The 18,282-nt window shown below is 49.9% G+C and overlaps 6 protein-coding genes across 6 annotated transcripts; 3 read left to right on the top strand and 3 right to left on the bottom strand.

Annotated features, from left to right (window-relative positions):
• Positions 1–507: 507 nt before the first annotated feature.
• Positions 508–1,509, top strand: FMAN_16023 (uncharacterized protein; the record flags this gene model as incomplete). Its single annotated transcript, XM_041821367.1, has 1 exon — positions 508–1,509. One exon carries the CDS (start codon positions 508–510, stop codon positions 1,507–1,509), a length of 1,002 nt encoding a protein of 333 aa, XP_041676994.1.
• A 168-nt stretch (positions 1,510–1,677) lies between these two features.
• Positions 1,678–4,634, bottom strand: FMAN_01651 (uncharacterized protein; the record flags this gene model as incomplete). Its single annotated transcript, XM_041821356.1, has 3 exons — positions 1,678–3,399; positions 3,452–3,814; positions 3,867–4,634. The coding sequence occupies 3 exons, from the start codon at positions 4,632–4,634 to the stop codon at positions 1,678–1,680; spliced, it is 2,853 nt and encodes a 950-aa protein (XP_041676993.1).
• Positions 4,635–8,802: 4,168 nt separating this feature from the next.
• Positions 8,803–11,475, bottom strand: FMAN_01650 (uncharacterized protein; the record flags this gene model as incomplete). The annotated part of the gene is made up of 1 exon (XM_041821345.1): positions 8,803–11,475. One exon carries the CDS (start codon positions 11,473–11,475, stop codon positions 8,803–8,805), a length of 2,673 nt encoding a protein of 890 aa, XP_041676992.1.
• A 413-nt stretch (positions 11,476–11,888) lies between these two features.
• On the top strand, positions 11,889–12,226 carry FMAN_01649 (putative 40s ribosomal protein s21 (CRP-7); the record flags this gene model as incomplete). Its single annotated transcript, XM_041821334.1, has 2 exons — positions 11,889–11,920; positions 11,995–12,226. The coding sequence occupies 2 exons, from the start codon at positions 11,889–11,891 to the stop codon at positions 12,224–12,226; spliced, it is 264 nt and encodes an 87-aa protein (XP_041676991.1).
• A 905-nt stretch (positions 12,227–13,131) lies between these two features.
• Positions 13,132–15,007, bottom strand: FMAN_01648 (putative deoxyribodipyrimidine photo-lyase PHR; the record flags this gene model as incomplete). Its single annotated transcript, XM_041821323.1, has 3 exons — positions 13,132–13,477; positions 13,535–13,735; positions 13,785–15,007. The coding sequence occupies 3 exons, from the start codon at positions 15,005–15,007 to the stop codon at positions 13,132–13,134; spliced, it is 1,770 nt and encodes a 589-aa protein (XP_041676990.1).
• Positions 15,008–16,399: 1,392 nt separating this feature from the next.
• On the top strand, positions 16,400–18,028 carry FMAN_01647 (uncharacterized protein; the record flags this gene model as incomplete). The annotated part of the gene is made up of 1 exon (XM_041821312.1): positions 16,400–18,028. The coding sequence occupies one exon, from the start codon at positions 16,400–16,402 to the stop codon at positions 18,026–18,028; it is 1,629 nt and encodes a 542-aa protein (XP_041676989.1).
• Positions 18,029–18,282: the final 254 nt, after the last annotated feature.

The raw sequence follows: 18,282 nt of genomic DNA, 5'->3' as shown, positions 1-18,282 counted from the left end.
GGCAAGAGAAACACCATACATCATCACGAGACTCTGAGTTTCGTAGATACCCTATCATCGATGGAAGATCGCGTTCTATAGAATAGAGAGTTATCCTGACCTATTATAATTTAGGAAGCTTAGGTACCTATTCTAAACTTCGACATAAACTTCGTCTCATAGTTCCGAGAACCATCCTCAACCACTCATATTCAGGAAGCTTTAGGCAAGTTACATTCACTTCATAGCCAAGACTTCCTGGGTAGGTACCTAAACTTCCAGTTCAGACCATAAACTTCCATTCCGGGAGCTCTCCTCCTTCTTTGTCTGTAGTCAAGTAATCCCTTCCCCAGGCCTACCTCAGGTGCCTATAAATGCATTCCCTTTCCATCCCTCTCCCCCAAATCTTTTCTTTCTCTCAAACCGACGCTTTTTCTCTCAACTCTTAGGTAAATATCATCAGCATATTCCATTCTCCAAACCACAGTCTATATACTAAACCCTTCCGTTATCGTGGCAGCTTTCAAGATGGAGCCTGACCCTTCCGCCGGCATGGCAATGCAAAGTATCGAACCTTTTCGGTTCGTTATGGCCCTCAGCCGACACATGAACAAAGAGCCCTATAACTTAATGGAGGTTCTCAGTCGCATGCTCTACGGATCAAACATGATCGCGCACACAGGCGGAAGTCTCCCAACAACCTACAGACTTTGTTGTGCAGTCTTTGAGGAAAGGCTTCAGATCCCAGAAGAGATCACTCAGAACGATTATGAGTACGAAGAAATCAAACAGCACTTGGAATTCAGGAACATCCCCGCGTCGCCTGGACGTATCCTGCAAAGTTACCGGGAAACACTGCAGCTCGCCCAGGCTGCAAAGTACCTGATTCAAAAGACCGTCCTCGATGGACAAGACTTTGATGAGGCCACCTTGAAGGAGGCACACCACATTCTTACCTACAAGATCGATATCGACCCGCAAATACCTTGGACGGCCTACAGCGGGAAATATCGCGAATGGAACCCGCCCAACGACATGCGTTTCTTGAACTCAGCCGATATCGCTACTGCTATGCCCAGCATGATCAACGACCTCGTGGTGGAAATGGACCCTGCACATATGCAACAGCTCACAAAGGAGGCTGTCTATAATTGGATCTGCGATGCCAGCCGATTCTGCCAGCGCTTTATCCTGATCCGCCCCTTTCTAGACGGAAACGGGCGGATGTACCGTTTGTTGCTGACTACCCTCCTCCTCAGAGCGGGCATATGCCCTGCGGTTTATGGACTTTATGAGTTTGATCGATTTCATCATTCGAAGGCTGAGGCCAGTTGCTTCGGGCACAACAATCAGGAATTGCTAGTGGCGAGAGACGTTGTTCCCTACGTGAACAACCATTACCTGGCAAGATTTTTTCTTGAACATACGCGTGGCGGGTGGGAGAGCCCGGACCGCCACATGAGGACATTTCTACAAGCAACAGGCCACGTACAGCACGATCATCCCCTGTCAGGGATGGGTCCTTATTGAAGATGGTCTAGAATTAATGACGTCCACCTCATGCTTATTTCGCCGGGTATCATACATAATAGACAGGCAAGGTAGTTAGTTACTCCCAATACACTCCCGATGATCAATCAATATCGACTATCTGGCAACACAGTCTGTCAGTGACCGTGTATCTCAGTACGATCCTATCTACAAACCGCGAACATTCTGGCTCCAGGTATGCCAGTTGAAGTCATCTCCGAGCATATCAACATCGTCCAAGCCTGTATTATCAAAGTTTGAGTTTATCGACGGGAACTGCCCGCCCCATAGGTAAGGCGGTGGGTTGTCGTCCTTGGTGAATTGCACGGTCTGTGGTGAGAAATGTTGGCCAGTATCTCCTGGTTGTGTCGCATCTTGCGGTAACTGAGACGTGTTTTGCATTGGCGTCATTCCCGTACCCATTGCCTTGATTTGAACAGAGCCGACGTCCTGCAGTGGCCAGAAATTCACCATGGGGAAGGGTGTGGTGTCTGCCATTAGGTCATTCATGTAGCCCATGGTCGTATCAGAGAGATCGAGCGTTCCAGGAACGTCGTAGGCTGATGGTGTCCGAGGGCGGGATGGTGTTTGTTCTTGTTTTGGCTGGAGCATCGACGGTGGCATGACAGGGCTCAGCTCAGCTGGCGTCGAGATTGGTACGTTGCTGCCGTCAGATCGCACCAGAGCCTTCCATTTCTCTCTGATTTCCTCCATCTTGTTTGCTGCACCGTCCGCATCTTGCCCAAATCTAGCCTGATATCTGGGGTTCGTCCTCTCTTCGAATTCCAGCCGACGCGCTTCTTCAGGATTTCCGCGAAGTCGAGTAATTTCTGCTGCGCGGTGCCTTTGGGCTCTCATGTAGAGTTTCCTGATAGGCATCACGACAGTTGCGTATTCGGCAGATCGCACCAGTTGTCCTGGTCCACCCTCGTATCCACTGACAGCTTCCCACCCGCGTTCCACAAGAGGAGTCCACCGCCGACGGCAACTGGCGATGAGGAAGTAGGCCATAGCCGACCAGTTGGTGTAGGTTTTGAACAGCCACCTAAACTGCTTAGACCTCGAGTCGTTATTCAGGATGTGATTGTATTCCGCAATCTCAATCGCTGCAACGTAAGCACGTTCTTTTGCCTCTTCCGAAAGTGTACCTTCACCCTCGGAGCCTGGGAAGAGGACCGGCTGGTAAATCACTAACGTCATCTTGGCCATAATGATGCGCGCAATTGAAGCAGCCATCCAATGCAACGGATCAGAATCACCAGTGTGGTGTTTCAAAAACTTTTCCTCAACTCTATTGTAAACCTCGATGAGCATGCGTTCTCGCTCCGCGAGGCTGGTGTCCCTGTAAGGCATTCCTTGGGGGCAGAATGACATCGAGGCGGATGAAAGTCGAACCAGACGCCTTCCAAAGCCAGCAATTTCGAAACGAACAAGTGCGAGCGAACAGTCAGAGTGACCTTCTCTGGGCTCTGGGGCCTCAGTTGAGTCGGGCTTGATATCAGTATCATTGATATTGCTCGGCATCTGTGTATCATAATTAAAGTCTTGGATGATAAGATCAGTACCCAGCTCATCGGCTGATCTAAGATCCAATAGAAGTAACGCCCACCAGAGACGCCTTCGCATCTCAGTTTCAAAGGGACTTAGGTCGAAGTGCGACCCATCGCGATGGAGGCCCATGCCTTGAGCGAGGTGCGCTACCAACCCGGTTAAAGACCAACAGAAACGACTTCCATCTTGGCCTTTGACCACGAGAATAAAGATGATCAACGCTTGCATGATTGGAGTCTCCAATGAGTTCAGGAAGTTGGCTTTCGCGAGGGCTTGTTCGACTGCAAAACGGTACTGCACAACAACATCCTCCTTGTTGAGGCCAAGATTAGCTCGCACCTGAGTCCGTAAGTTAGTATTCTCCGTTTTTGAGTTAAGGGAGTCTTCTTACCTCGTCAGGTTCTAGTGATGTAAGTGCAGCGTAGTATATTGACCAGACGAGCGCCTCGTTTGCAGGAGACAGTTGTTTGTGATCTTTTCGCGCATCTCGAAAGATGGGCTCCATGGTTGGAATGTGCAGGACCTTGAGCAACGGTTCCACATTCTCCTGATAGACAGACCATAGGAATGGTATATGGGAAGGCAGGGGCCAGTATTTATCGAGATCCACGTCCGCAGAGCGATAACCGAATATCCAGGCGTTGTGATTTCCCGAGAGTGCGGATGCGGGTGAGGTATCTGGAGTTTCATCCTCCTCAGACTCATCCAAATCTTCATCAGTAAGCTTCTGAGTCTCTTCACGTATTGAATCGAGCTGGTAGACATAGTCAGTCAAACATTCGAAACAATACTAGGGACTGACCAACCTCGTCATTGAGTTTCGACCAAAAACCATGACTAACGTATCTTTGGCTTCCTCCAGTGTCGCTCAAAACCAGTCGTCCAAACTTCTTATGCATATTCTTGCGAGCAGTCTCGCTCTGTTCGCTTGTAGCATCACTCCCCCTTGGGCTGTCATCAGTCCTTCCAATGTTGCCTGCGTGAGACCCTGCATTCGACGATTGTCTTTGAGTGTTATGCGCCGAGGCATCAAACGATGTGCTTTGACCTGCATGCGCCTCAGGTGAATTGGTTGACGAGGGGCCTTTACCGCCAGACTCAACCTCAATCTGACCGCTTAGCTCTTCCACAATGCCCTCCAACTTCCTAAGCCTCTTCATCAATTCTATCTCGCGCTGACTGGAGTTCTTGGCGGGCGCGTTTGGGTCTTTTCGGCGCGGCTGTCGCGGCGCTCTTCCGGGGGCGGGGAAGACGCAGGGAATCTGTGCTCGGCGACAGTTGGAACACGGCATCTGCTTGTCGCATCGAACTTTCCGACGGCGGCAGGTTACGCATGATCGCGGATTCAGGGCGGGCGTATTGCTTCCGGGCAGGTGGATTGGGCTTGTATGGGCGTCAGGCCCTGTTGTCTGATAGACAGTAACGTTGCCTTGAAAAGAATTTGGTTGGGTGTGGGACGAAGCATCTTGCTGGGTATTGGATGAAGGCGATGCTGTGGACTGTTGCGCAGAATCAAGCCCCTCAGATACATTGTAGCCGAATCCGAGGGCCATGCCCTCGAGGTAGCCCGACATCGTTGTATCGTCTTGAAGGTAAGATCAAGTCAAAGATGGCGACAACGATAGATTGTTTACGATGTTCGAAAAACGTGGAATTGGCCAGGCAAATGATGTACGGAGAATCCGCGGACTCGGGCTCGGACAAGGGATGAACGGAATGCGGACGAGGCCATCAACGTTGGATGCGATACGGATGCGGGTGCGGTAAGGCAGGCTGACCAAACCTCGACTGCAATGCAAGGTGAGGAAATGCGTAACGTCAAGTCATGCAGCTGTAGACAGAGAACCTGTCGTGAAGCCCTCAAAAAGCCAAGAAGAGGCTGAGAAGGCTGGTTTTGTGAAACATAAGGTGAGAAAAGACGCAGAACGTTTGGTCTGTGATTGAGTTGGAGAGGAAGATGAGGTGGATGGACTCGACTAATTGGAGGGTGGGGGGTTCAGAGTTCCAGGGCACTTCTGATCAGGGCGGGCAGGGCGGGCAGGGCAGGCCAGTGGAGGTAGTGGAGGTCTGCTAGTTGTTTGTCGTATTGATGATCCCTTAAAAACCAACTAGAGTGATGCCTGCCTTGGCACCAACGCCAGCACTACTGAGAAAACGATCCGAGCTGACAGCGCCCAGACGCCCTAGACGCCCCTAAAATCCCGGGGATGCACGTCCTTGTGATTCTTCGATTTAGGTAGGTAGGTAGGGCGATAGTGCGGGCGGCGGAGACAGACGGGGTTAACACCTCACTCGGCTCCGTGGCGGACAGAGAGGGACACTAACGTCTGGCTTGGGCTTGGGGAGATTCTAGACTCTTATTTGACAGTTTCATTCCATGATTATTCATTCATCGTCGAGAAAGTCAGCACTAATTCCGCGTTAGGTAGTAGCATCAGAGCTCAGAGTCGACCGTGTCGTCATCAAAGAATCACGCACGTTTTCACTTGATATAAGTCGCTGCACTTTTGTCTCTCAAGAGTTGAATAACCATAAACTGTCAACTTATGGTTAATTCCGCTGGTGGATATAATTCGATGTAAACGTTAACTTATGGAATCATTTCGCAATTTCGCGACTCCGAACCTTCCGTTCCACGAGGTCATTTGCCCTCAACTGTCAACACGGCTGTCCGTTGACCCGACCGGAGAGGGGCTCGCTTGTTGGCCACAGTGCAGTGAGCAATAGGTAGCCATATCGTGAGTGGTAGTCTAGGAGAGTGATGAGTCAATGCGTATGCCCATTGGTAGCAATCATGGAAGACGGAGACCGACTACCACCGAGCTTGTGTTGAATTGACGGACTCTCCGTGAGGGTAACATCCTAGAATCCGCTGTCGACTGGCACGATTAGCGAGCTGGACTAATTATCATTCTCAACTTAATTCGAGTAAACTCAGTAAAGCTAAGGATATCCGAGGACCGTTGGTCTTCACATGCAACAGGCATCTGACGGGAATGACGTCTCATCGCAACTCTCACAAGCCAAGATGCTCCCAAATCCCCAAACCAGGCCAAGAATTATTAGTAAACACCCACTCATAAATCAAGCTTATCAGTAGTTACCAGGAGATCCTCGGCATTTGTGTACCACAAGCCCTACGGACCCGGCATGTCCTCTCTTCAACTCCTTTTGCACAAGGGGTTCTTGGAAGGATGACATTTTCTGATACATCACAACTCGGCTGCCTTGCATTCATCGCCTTTCACAACGTGGGATCGCCTCCCGCACGTCATGATAGTGGGATCGAAGGTTTAAGGCAACCCAGATAGTTGGTATCACTTGACGCATCCGATTAGACGTGATGTGACGCCAATTGAGAGCTGCGATTGGCAGATCTCGTAGGCCGTCAATATGCGACTGATTCCTGACAGCGGAATTAAACACATCAAAACTTATCCAACGTGCGATAACAGTATTGTCTGCCCAGAGGACCTTATCTCGCTGAGGTAGGCTGCGACTTCACTGGCAGCTGATCTCTTTGATGGTGGGATCCCCATCGACGTGTTGTCACTTGGATCTCCCGTAATGACCATCACAGTGCGATCAATTGCAGCTTTGGTGCAATATTTCTTTCATAATTTGACAAACTCTGCAATTGATATCGGAGCTCGTTATAATCATGAAATAACCAGGCACCGTTACGGTCCGGCCCCACTAGCTCCGGTGCGGGAGGCGAATCACAGCCGGGTATCCTCAAAGGCCAAAGGGGCCGCATCGGAGCCGGCGACGTTACGATAAAAGGATTGTGGCTCCTTTGTTTGATACTCCCTGTGTTGTCACTATAATATTGGCTCAGATCATGGTCGCCATCAGGTCGCTTTAGCTCTTCAAGCTAACGCACCCACGCAACCTTTGGTGTGAGCTCAGTCGCAGGGACCTCACACCTTCAGCTACCATGAGCTCCGGCGTAATACCACTTTCCCTTGCGCAGGCGCGATTCTCACTTCAATGGTGCAGCACGGAGGTCCGATTCCGTATAGGATCGTAGTCCAAGCATCCCACTTCACTCTACATTCCACCAGTGAGGGACGAACATGTAACAGTTGTATAACGCGCATGGTGGATGACGGTTCGAGATGCTGAATTCGGTGAGATCGCGGCGCCAATCTCGAAAGATAATCGACGCAGAGCCTCAACTTGCCACAGCTATGAAAATGTGATCAAATATGCCCGCAAGAAAGGCCAATCCGTGCCGCCAGGTCGTGGTGATGCCAAGGATTCTTGATGGTTGATTCGCTGGCTTAAAGAGGGATGGTTGTGTGGGATGGCTCGATGCATGTAAGTTTCAGGGTTCCAATATGGCAAGCCGGGCCGTGGGCGGGGTTTGAGCGCCAAAAGCCTGGAGTAACTTTGAGGCATGACTTTGGATGCAGATGGCGAAATGCAAGCGAGTCTTTCGATTGTGAGCACAACTTCCCCAGACCATGCAATGGAGACCCCAATCTGGCGAATGAAGCCACAAGGATAGATCTGTTGCCCAGGTTTCACTGGTTCCATTGTGCTCCACGACAGGACACAGATACCGGAGCTTTAGCTGCAGTATTCGAGATGTTGGATGAGCTGTCATGATCTGCTAGAAAAGGTCAACATTGCCAGAATATCGGCAACCATTACCAACCCGAGGTCACGGGAGACACACCGCGTCCTTCTCCCCGATAAGGATCCTGGCCGAGATGCGCCAACCACGTAACCGACTCATCTGCCCCAGATTGGGCTATCCAACGCCGCAAGAGAGGACCGAGGTCCGTCATTGGCGCGCCATCTACACCACCCAATGCCTTGTGGATAGACCGATGAAGGAAGAAGCTGCACGCTATCGCGGTCGCATACATATGACACAACAGTTTCTTCTGTGATGGTGTGCTCTCGCAGCAGCAACTGGAGCAGCTGGGTACAGCAGAGCCGCAAAACTGATGTGGTGTGATATCATTGGTGTCCCGTAGCATAGCTGATGATCGAACTATCGATGCTGGATCCTGGAGATGTTGTGTCGCAGCGAAAGAAGATAATCCGCCGTGATCAAAGCCACTAGTTCGAAATATAAATTAGCCACCACCGATCCCAAGATCCTAGAATTATTCTCTCAATAACATAGTCGACTCCATGGGCTTGCAACTCGATACATAAGGCCTGACAGTACTCAATAAGCTTTACCATCCTTGAGAAGCCCTTCCTTATTACCAAGTGACATCATGTCTGAATCTGTGTAAGGGGCGCCGATCTGCTTGACATTCGAAGGCTAACAGGAGCAGGGCCATGGAAATCTACCTGAACGGCCCGAAGGAATTGCCTGACGTCTGGGCAGGGCAGGGAACGCAGGGGGCACAAAGCAACAAGAAATGAACAAAGGGAATCTCGAAGGAATTGAAATTGATACCCGCGCAGGCGCACTTGGCGACGAATGGATCAGAGTGTATAAATGTGAACAGGCGCCCTGGAAAGGCAGCCCCGTCGTTATGGTAAATTGTATTTATCATTGTTGCCGTATAAACATTGAGCTCGTTCTTGTCTAGTCAAATAGTGAGCACTGTCTCATCCAGGTTTCTACCCCACCTCTTCACGACAACTCCAGACAACGGTATCAAACCCTCTGTGAAGTATTGAAAATACCCATGCCAGTAAATGCAAATCTATGCTGATAACAACGCCGGTTGTTCAGAAAAAGTCGAAGAATAACGCCATGCTCGCTATCCGATGGTATCAAAATCGCTTCCGTTCTTTGCCGCGCAGGCTGATCCGCCACAGACAGCATATGCTTTTCGATTCACACCATTTCTTGACATCATTTGGATTGACTTCTCCATCATAGCCCACGCGACTAAGCTCGCCCGTATTGAGCCATGCTGCGAGATCTTCCAAAACAATTGGATCGTATATCAGTATCTTTTCATGCCAGGATGGCTCTTGCGGGTCAGTAGTACGTGGGGCAGATGTAACAGCATTGGTGATGTGATCAAACAAGAGCGCCTCTTGATCGCTTTGGGTGGATGTGAGTGGCGTGCCATCGTTAGTTGTAAGAGACATATCCAATGGTGGTGGGGAAGAAAACAAATGTTCAACGTTGGTATCGGGCGAAGAAGCAAAGTCGCTCTCGTTATCTTCAGAGTCAGGGACCTCAATGACAGATTTAGCAGTAGCCTTCTTGCGGCGAGGTGATGACGCAACCCGCTTTGGTTTCGCCGTTGATTTAGGCTTGCTTGGAGAGGCAGCGCCTGGTACCGAACTCAAACTGTCTTTCCTCGGCCTGCCACGAGGCCTCTTGGGTGTTTCAGGCGGTTGAGCAGACGGAGGCGGCTCTTGGGGCTCAGGGGCATTAATACTGTTCTTCCGTGGCCTGCCTCTAGGTTTCTTTGGAGTACTAGTAGTAGCCGGCGATGTCGCCCTGGTCGGTTTGGTGGGTGAAGATAGCTTGGTGCTGGTATGGAGGCTGGCTTGACCCATGCGAGTCTTACTCTGCCAACATTGGTCGAGTAGTGCAATCATAGCACTTCTGCGCTTGATGGGCTTGAATCCAAACCTTTTTAATTCTCTTGCCAGGCGAATGTCTGTGAACGCTTCGTAATTGGGTCGAGGTGGTTGTACTGGGAGCTCGGGCAAGCTCTCAGGTGCCTCTGCCGTCGTCATTTGATTTGCCTGGGTAACTTCTGTTTGTGCGAGCGGAGGGCGGTGGATATCAGTGCTTATTGACAGTTCACTGTCGGAAAAGTACGGGGAGCCAGCCCCGGAGTCAACCAGGCCCTTCTCATCAGGCGATGGTTTATCGTTGCAAGGCTTGGCAGGTGTAAAATTATCATCACGGACACGGCTTTCGACACAAATAACAGAATCGTCTGCACCCAATTGATATCCAAATGGGTTTGAAACATGACCAGCCTCTGAGAGTCCTGTGTCGTCTGCAAGATTGATTACTTCGACATCGAAAAGATCCCCTTCGGCATCACGAGCAGCTGCATCCCAAAGGTTACTTCGTTGTTGCGGTGATTCAATCGCATCACTATTCAGAGGTATGGCGAAACCTATGTCGTGGTGCTGATTCGACTGTCTCAAGGCTACTTGAAGGTCCCTGAGGACAGTAGGAGATTCTTCTCTGGCAAGCTGGCTTGAGGTGCCGAAGACAAAGTCCTGATTGGCAACCTGGGCCAAAGCCGCACTGGGGGACAACAGCACGGGCTTGGGGGGCACTTTCCTTTTAGGGGCTTTTGATGGCTTCCGCCGTGATGTGCTTTTGCCCTTAGCATTCTTTGGTTGCTCATCAGCCAGAGATCCAGCCTCCTTGGTAGTGGGGAAATGGTTAAGGATAGAGGCATTTGGCGGCTCAGTATCTGGCTGACTAGGCACTCTGTATGCAGCCGTTGCAAGTTCCGTAATGGTCCTCGGCTTCTTCTTTTTGGGGGCCTTCTTCGTTGGAGACTTGTCAGATGCCATAGCTGGTGGATCGGTCCCCTTTGTCGCTAAAAGTTCGATGCGCTTCCGTTTCTTAAGGAAACTGGAGTCTTCGTCCGGAGCATTCGTTATGCTGTTAGATGTCGGTTCGTTAGGCCCCTCCATGCAAGAATAACCCTCGACAAGGTGCTTGAAGACAGGCTGCTGGTCCACCTCGGAGGACCCTAACTTTTTGAAAATAGATGAATCTGAATCGATATCGACAATAGTCTTTTGAGCTGGAGGGGTCCAGTCCAGTCTCCGTGCAGGTGCTTGTTCCAGATGAAGGGGTTCATTCACATCAATCTGGTTCGCCGTTTCCAAGTCCTTGGGCTCCTCTGGTGGTGGAAAGTGGTTACTCATAGTACCGGTTTTCTTCCTTGGCTTCGCAGCATTGACTTTCTTTTGTTTGTCATCATCATTATCCTCTGGGGGGCTATGGGCTTTGCTAGCTGCTTTGCTCGATTGCTTCTTTGTCGTTGGTTTTGGCTTGGCAGCCCGTTTAGGTGCAGCTTGTTTTGACACCTTCTGTTGGCGAGGCTTTCTGGTCGACTTGCCCGTGATTTTGATCACCTCTATTTGTTCCTCTCGTTCTTTTGGTGGCTCATTGTCCCCAGCAATAAATCCACAGTTTCCAGATGCATCTTCTGCGAGCCCTGTGGCTCCACCAGGATGGGACAATGCCCAAGGCAATCTCGTCGATGGTGTCAAAACAGCGTTTAGCGCCGATTCTGTTGCTGGATAGAGGCGGCGAGCAGAAACGAAACCAGATGGTCCATCCTTCGAAAGTGCTTCTGCTCCGCTTCCATTGTGTGCCGAAGGTTGGGATGTGGCTTTCGTCGTTAAAACGTCCCGAAGCGATGGGAGGTCAGGGGATGAAGAATTAGCGTGCAATGGTTGACGTCTCGTGTCTCCTAGTGGCGAAGTCCCAAATACATCAGAGGATACCATGACACTCAAACCAAAGTTTATGGACCGAGAGCGCAGAGCGCATCTCAGGCCCGATATTTGTAGCAAAATGGTGTCGAGGTTGAAAGACGTTGAAAATAAGCAACGGCGGGGTCATGATCTGAGAACGCCTAATCTTGGTGTCCGAGTCATAGAAGTGGTTCGCCTTCAGGCGCAAGGGGTTCGCCAAAATCCGAGTCGACGCTAATCCCTGCCTCGCGATCTGGTACGCGCTGTCACATGAGGGTCCACGTGAGTGATTGGGACCCACCCCACTCAAGGAAGGTAGGGCCGGGATTTGCTCCACACCCACAATCACAGATTATTGAGAAATTACTCTACTCATCTTCCTTCTTACCTCTCGTCGACTCAACCTCTCAAGATCACCCAAAACCACCTTCTTCAAACCAGCCAAAATGGAGAACGACCGCGGCGAGATTGTGGACCTGTAAGACTTCCATTAGGACATTTCGATATGGCCGCTCGAAGGAACAATTCATGATACTGATACGGCATCACCAGTTACGTCCCCCGCAAATGCAGCGCCACCAACCGCATCATCAAGGCCAAGGATCACGGCTCTGTTCAGATCTCCATCGCCAAGGTTGACGAGAACGGCCGTGCCATCCAGGGCGAGAACCACGTCTACGCCCTCTGCGGTTTCGTCCGAGCCATGGGCGAGAGCGACGACTCCCTCAACCGACTGGCCCAGCGCGACGGTCTCCTCAAGAGCGTCTGGAGCGGACAGCGATAAAGGATTTCAATCTGTGGGAAAAAAGTTACTCGACAACTGGTCCTGAGATTCCTCGACATGGGAGTCTGATACGAATGGACTACAGGGTTTTGGGTCCGGGCACGAAGGCAATGGGTGAAAGAAACTAGGGTTGGCTGCATCTAGCAAATCCACTTCGAGGCGTTCGGCTCGATTTTGAGACAACATTACGATATCCCGAATATGTGTTTGAAGATGTGATGAACTGGTTATGCTCCGACATACGGCTGGCGAAGTCTCCTCGGACAGACTTCTCAGGTCAAACCACTCCGAGGATTCTGGGGCTACTTTGATAGCCTCCGTGCCGCAGATTGATTTACTAGGCCTTGAAAAAGCCGTAGCGCTCAAGTCGTTTGCTATGGTACAGATACGGGTCTAACATGAACTTTTCAACTTGTGACTGTCCTAGCCCTATGTGTGACTGTAGACCGAGTGCTGTCCTCTAACCTCTGTCCCCCACACACAAGGCTTGGGCTCGATATGTAGATGCCACATCAGTCCCTCCAAGCCAAAGTGGGACTATCAAGATGCTCGTATGTTAAATCTGATATTTTCGAGCCCGAGTGCGAGAGAACGAGCTGATCTAAGCTCTTCTCTTTCGTTGAAGCTCATCTCCTGGCGGGTGGTTCAGTTTAAGAAAACATGGAAGTGGAGTATTAGGCATATGAACTCAAACATCACCAGGATTTGACTGAATTAAGCGTCAATGACTTTTACGATGATATCAGAACTAGATGCCCATAGTAGGCATTAGAAATTCTTGAAAACAAACCAGACCCCTAGGGTGTTATAACATCTATGTCATACAACGACTAATGAGTAAATTTATGCATTTCCAAATGACCCGGCGATTACTATTAGTCGAGTGTTTGAGTGTACACACTACATCACTCGCCACTCGCAAGGCCCTCCTTGTATGCTGCCAACGCTCGATCCCGACATTCCTTATGCGTGACAATTGGCGCAGGATAGCCGTTCTTTTTGGCTTTGGGTCCAGCGCCTCGATTGTATGGATCGTGGATAGCCTTGCTGTCAAGATCCCTTAGCTCGGGAACCCATTTGCGGATGTAATCGCCATCGGGGTCAAACTTCTCGCTCTGTAACAAGGGGTTGAAGATGCGGAAGTAAGGTTGAGGGTCAACACCAACACTGGCGCTGAATCCCCACCCACCATTGTTTGAAGCAAAGTCACCATCGACAAGATGTTCCATGAAATACCTTTCGCCCTTTCGCCTGCGAAGAAGTTAGAGAGGCAACTCAAACATTGATGCTTTAATTTGGGTAGCTTACCAGTCTAGCAAGAGATCCTTTGCCAGAAAACATGCGACAATCATGCGACAACGGTTGTGCATGTATCCCAAATGGTTCAGCTGTCGCATCGCCGCATCGACGATGGGAAAGCCTGTTCTTCCCTCACACCAAGCGGCAAAATGTTCATTGTCATATGACCATGAGATGTTAGAGTATTCGGGCTTGAAAGGCTTGTTCATGCTGCTCCAGTTAGTCAATTTTACCAGATGCTTGCATATACTTCACTTACCAGACGTAGGGCCAATGGACCAAAACATGCTTATAAAAGTCTCGCCAAGCAACCTCACTGATCCAGGTTTGGATACCTTCGTTACCGCCGTTCAACTTCTTCGTCTTGTTTCTATCACGTGCGGTCCGTACACATGTTCTCGCGCTGATCGTGCCAGACGCCAGATGTACCGATAAGGAAGAAGTCCCAGCCTCAGCTGGAATATTCCTCTTCTTCTGGTAGTTGCCGATCATCTCTTCACAGAATTTGTCCAGACGCTTCTTCGCCTCGTGCTCTCCGCATGGCCAAAGTGAGCGCAATCGCTCCTTTTCTTCGCCATCAAGCCGTTTGCTTTTGGGGGCGTCCGGAATTTCAACATCGAAGAGCTTCGCAAAGTCCTTTCGTGCACTGCCAGGGTTCTTCTGAGGTGGGTCATACAACTCCAAAAGATCAAGATTCTCATGAATGTGAGCAACCCATGACCGATACCATGGAGTGTAAACTGCATACTGCTTCCCAGTGCCGGTGTGGAGTTCTCCTGGAGGCACGACGCAGGTATCATGGACGACTTCGAATGTCTTGCCATTCTCTGCAAAGTCTCTGATCATCGAGGCCTCGCGCCTCAATTCGTCAACTTCATATTCCATATTGGCGTACAAATGGCTGGCACCCCATTCGTCCATGAGCTCCAAGATCCGGTCGGGAACACGCTTCCTCTTTTCAACTGTCTCCACGTACAAAGGGATATCGAGCTTTGCAAGATCATGTTTGATGACTTCCAAAGTTCGCAGCATGAAATCGACGCGCACTGGTGATCTCAGGTGAGCTTCATAGTCTTGGGGGCTGATGATATACATCGCAATCAAAGGAAGTCCTGCTTCTTTTGCCTTGTCACTGGCCAGAGCCAAAGCTCTATTGTCGGATAGCCGCAAGTCCATTTTGAACCAATGGACGATGGCTTTCTTTACGTCGGTGCTTTTCCGCTCCTGTGCTGTATCCTCTAGGGCACTGACGAGTACCTCGATTGGCCGCGGAAGTTCATTGTCGTTGTAGGCGCGAGCTCTCGCATTGCTCATTTCTGGAGGGTAGAATTTCCGGATTGCAATCCCGTTCTCTTCGGCTTCTCCAGCCTTGTGATGAGGTTGGCGCAAAGCATCTGAAGAGCTGGAACCGTTTGTTTTGGACTTCTTTGCCTTTTTGGCCGGAGGCGATAAAGACTCGCGTTTGGTTCTCTTAGGAGGCATTGTGGTGAATCTTGCAGGGTGAAATATCGTCGTGCTTCTCGTAAGTTGAACGCGGTTTCGTATGAAAGAATATCGCAAGGCTCTTAGTGGTGATGCATGAAGGCAAAGTCTCAAAAGTGACATATGGAAGGCAACAAAAACTGACAGATCCGGTCCCGTTTGCCCATGGATTAAAAAAAGAGGAAACTTCGGGCCTCCCTTAAATTAATTTAATTAAAACTCGCCATTGTTTTGCTGCCGCGGCAGTGCTATTGTGGCTGTTAAAAAGCATGGAGCCTAGATTTGAAGTACGTCATATGGTCCCTGGCGATCGAAGCTTACACCAAGCAGATCTGAGATTCATACTCCATAGATCTCGGATGTTTAGAGAATGTTTCGGATCCTTGATTGGCTGCTGGTGACTGAAGCATTCTCAAGCCCGTGCTTCTTTGGCGGTGTTGATAATGCATAGCGTTTTATTGTCTTCCTGGCTGTACTCTATTTAGTGATTTGGGTGTTGATACGATGTTTGCGAATACTGCTCTGTGAAGTGGGTTTTATGTATTGTGATTGGCTACAGTCCAGGCTTCAATCCGGTAAATTGTGCTTGACGTTGGGTTTCGAATTCACCTATTTCAGACCCAAATACTCGTCAGAGGTAACCTTTACCGTCAATGTTGATTGACAGGAGGAAGTCAACAACCAGTCCCCATCAGGACTGTGATGTTGCACCTGCCTTCGTTTTCTGCACTCTTGAAGTTAGGTTGTGATTGGCTGATTACCTCCTCTTACAGGCAGGAGCGGTAGGCGACGGATGCCTGTGCGCGTAACACCTCACGCGTTTACTCGTCACCGCGCTTGACCTTAACCTTATCAACACCACAACATCAATGTCACGACGCTCAAAAAGATTTACAAGTTCTCTCATAATCCACCATTCAATCAGGTAACGGGGAACGATCGCTTCTTTCGCATAAGGCAGTGGATTGTGGTACCATCATACTCCCTAAGCTGACCCCTCTCCTGACTCTCTACCCGCTCATATGAGCTTGTATCACCTCACATCCAGACACTATTATCGAGCTCGGTCAGTCGAAAGAAGTTGTGACTTCTCATCGGGCCTGGTTCCTGTGTGGCAAATCCCCGAGCACCTTGTCCTCGAACATTCGCCTCAGTCCCGTGGATCGAAGTCGTGTAGCACCGCTTTGTCTCACTTAGACTGTCCTAGAAGCATCAAGATCTACCACGTTGGTCAGAAGCCCCCTGGCAGACTTTCGAATTTATTTGTCACCCCTCACGGGAAGGTTACGGCTTTGAAATTGCTTGAGGCACTTTCCTGTTATCCTTGTCGACTGTTTCTACTAGTGGCTAGGGATTACCAGGTCGACGTTGAAGTCGTTTTCGTCATCAATCATGATACAGACCAGTTCATGGCGGACCCTTCCTCTTGGTCCTTCCACCGACTTCCCGGTAATATTGGTGTCTTTCCATACAGACACATCGGCCTATGATATTCACGTAACTGATATGGCCAATATGTGGTCTGAATCACTTGATCGTAAGGCGATCTTTATGAGAGGCTGGAACGAGAACACTAGTATCGACCCTAGTGATACGCCTGATAACATGGCCAAACTCTTGGTCTGCCTCAATACCGCTCTGGATGCTTCTCAACCAGGACATAATGAGGCAAGCATTCGTCTAGATCGCGATTCCCGGTCTGATGCGGGTGATGATGGCCTCGTCTTGAACATCACCTATGAAATACCTGGATTACAGCCGCTCAAGTGGCCTATGTATTTGAAGAAGCTGCCGCCCTCCAGCATCGCAACGCAACTTGTGCTGCCTTTAATCCAGGCACACCACGCAAAGGATGTTGAAATCGACTTTCTGACTCGATCTCTGGGGAACAAAGACGCAGTTCTCAACAAGCTCCTGGATAAGTTAGAAGCCGTGGGTACAGGTATGGAGCATGTCTTTAATGCTTTGTCTGGGAAGAAGAAGATCTCTAGAGCTGCGGCTGCAGAGAAAGTGCCTGGTCTTGCTCCTTTCGACCATCGGCGCTGGAAGTCTGGTCTTGCGTACGAAGAGGACTGCCCGAACGACGCTGAGTCCTTAGTACAACGCGTATTCGAGGAAGGAGGGCTACAATTCGAGCCTATCATTAATAGCGTTGGGTCCCCTCGGTTAGACCAGTGGTGGCAAGACTTCAAGGGCGCATCCTCCGTCGCACATCCACCTCAGTACAAAGCGGCTGTTGCGAAGGACAAATCTCCGACTCCTCAAGCCTCCGAAGAAGCACAAATTGAGCAAGACGATGATGACTTCCAAGTTCAGTCTACACCTCCACACCTTCTGCCCCAGGGTAAATCAACGCATGCTACGAAAACACCCTTCGCTGATGATGCGTCTACAGAGGGTGAATCCATAGCTTCGGCAGGTAGCGTATCACCAGATCCTGGTACACGAAAATCGAACAAACCGGTCCGTAAAATAGGAGCACTTAGTGGAAAGAAGCAGTCCACTCCACCTCTTTCCCCCAATCCGGTACAGTTTCAGGCTCGGAAAAAGTCTTCGAATCAACAACACGATGATTCGGAGACGGCATCCGAGTCAGAGGGTGATGATAAACCAGCTACTGCTGAAGTTGAGAAATCAGCTCCGTCAATTTTACCACCAGCACGGCCAGCGGCAAATAGAACCGGTCTTGGACGTATAGGAGGCAACAAGACAAAGCGTCTAGTTGAAGAACAGTCAGTAATCCATGGTGCGGAGGTGGGCGAGCCTAGCACGACAGAAGTTTCTCATCGCCATTCCAAGAAGTTAGGTGCCATCGGGGAAAACAAGGACAACATAAATGAGGTAACGAAGACGACGAACGAAGACAATCGAAGGAGTCGAACCACTACCAAGGAGGTTACAACAGAGTCCAGGCCCAGGGAGACCTCACAGGAACGAGCGGACCGAAGGCGAGAGGAACTAAAAAAGGAACTTGAAAAGAAAGCTGCTGCCGGTCCTGCTAAGAAGAAACGAAGATTTTGATCACGTATTTCCTATTCTCGAAGCTGCAGCCTTAACCGCTGGGCGATAAGTACTACATAGCAAGACATGTGCCTTTATATACTGGTTCTTTCTGGGGAGGTGTCATCATCAGACGCCGGAGACCACTTCACGCATCTGGTTCAAGGTTCTACATCTTGTGCAATTCAATATTGATCGGTAATCAGCAGATGCATGTTTGAAAACCTTCACTTGCCAATCATGTATAACATGAGCATGCACTGCGCCTATCCGGC

The sequence above is a fragment of the Fusarium mangiferae genome, assembly GCF_900044065.1.
Source record: "Fusarium mangiferae strain MRC7560 genome assembly, contig: FMAN_scaffold001, whole genome shotgun sequence".
Classification (NCBI taxonomy): Eukaryota; Fungi; Ascomycota; class Sordariomycetes; order Hypocreales; family Nectriaceae; genus Fusarium; species Fusarium mangiferae.
The sequence above is the reverse complement of the archived record's forward strand: the minus strand, read 5'-3'. Positions and strand labels throughout refer to the sequence as shown.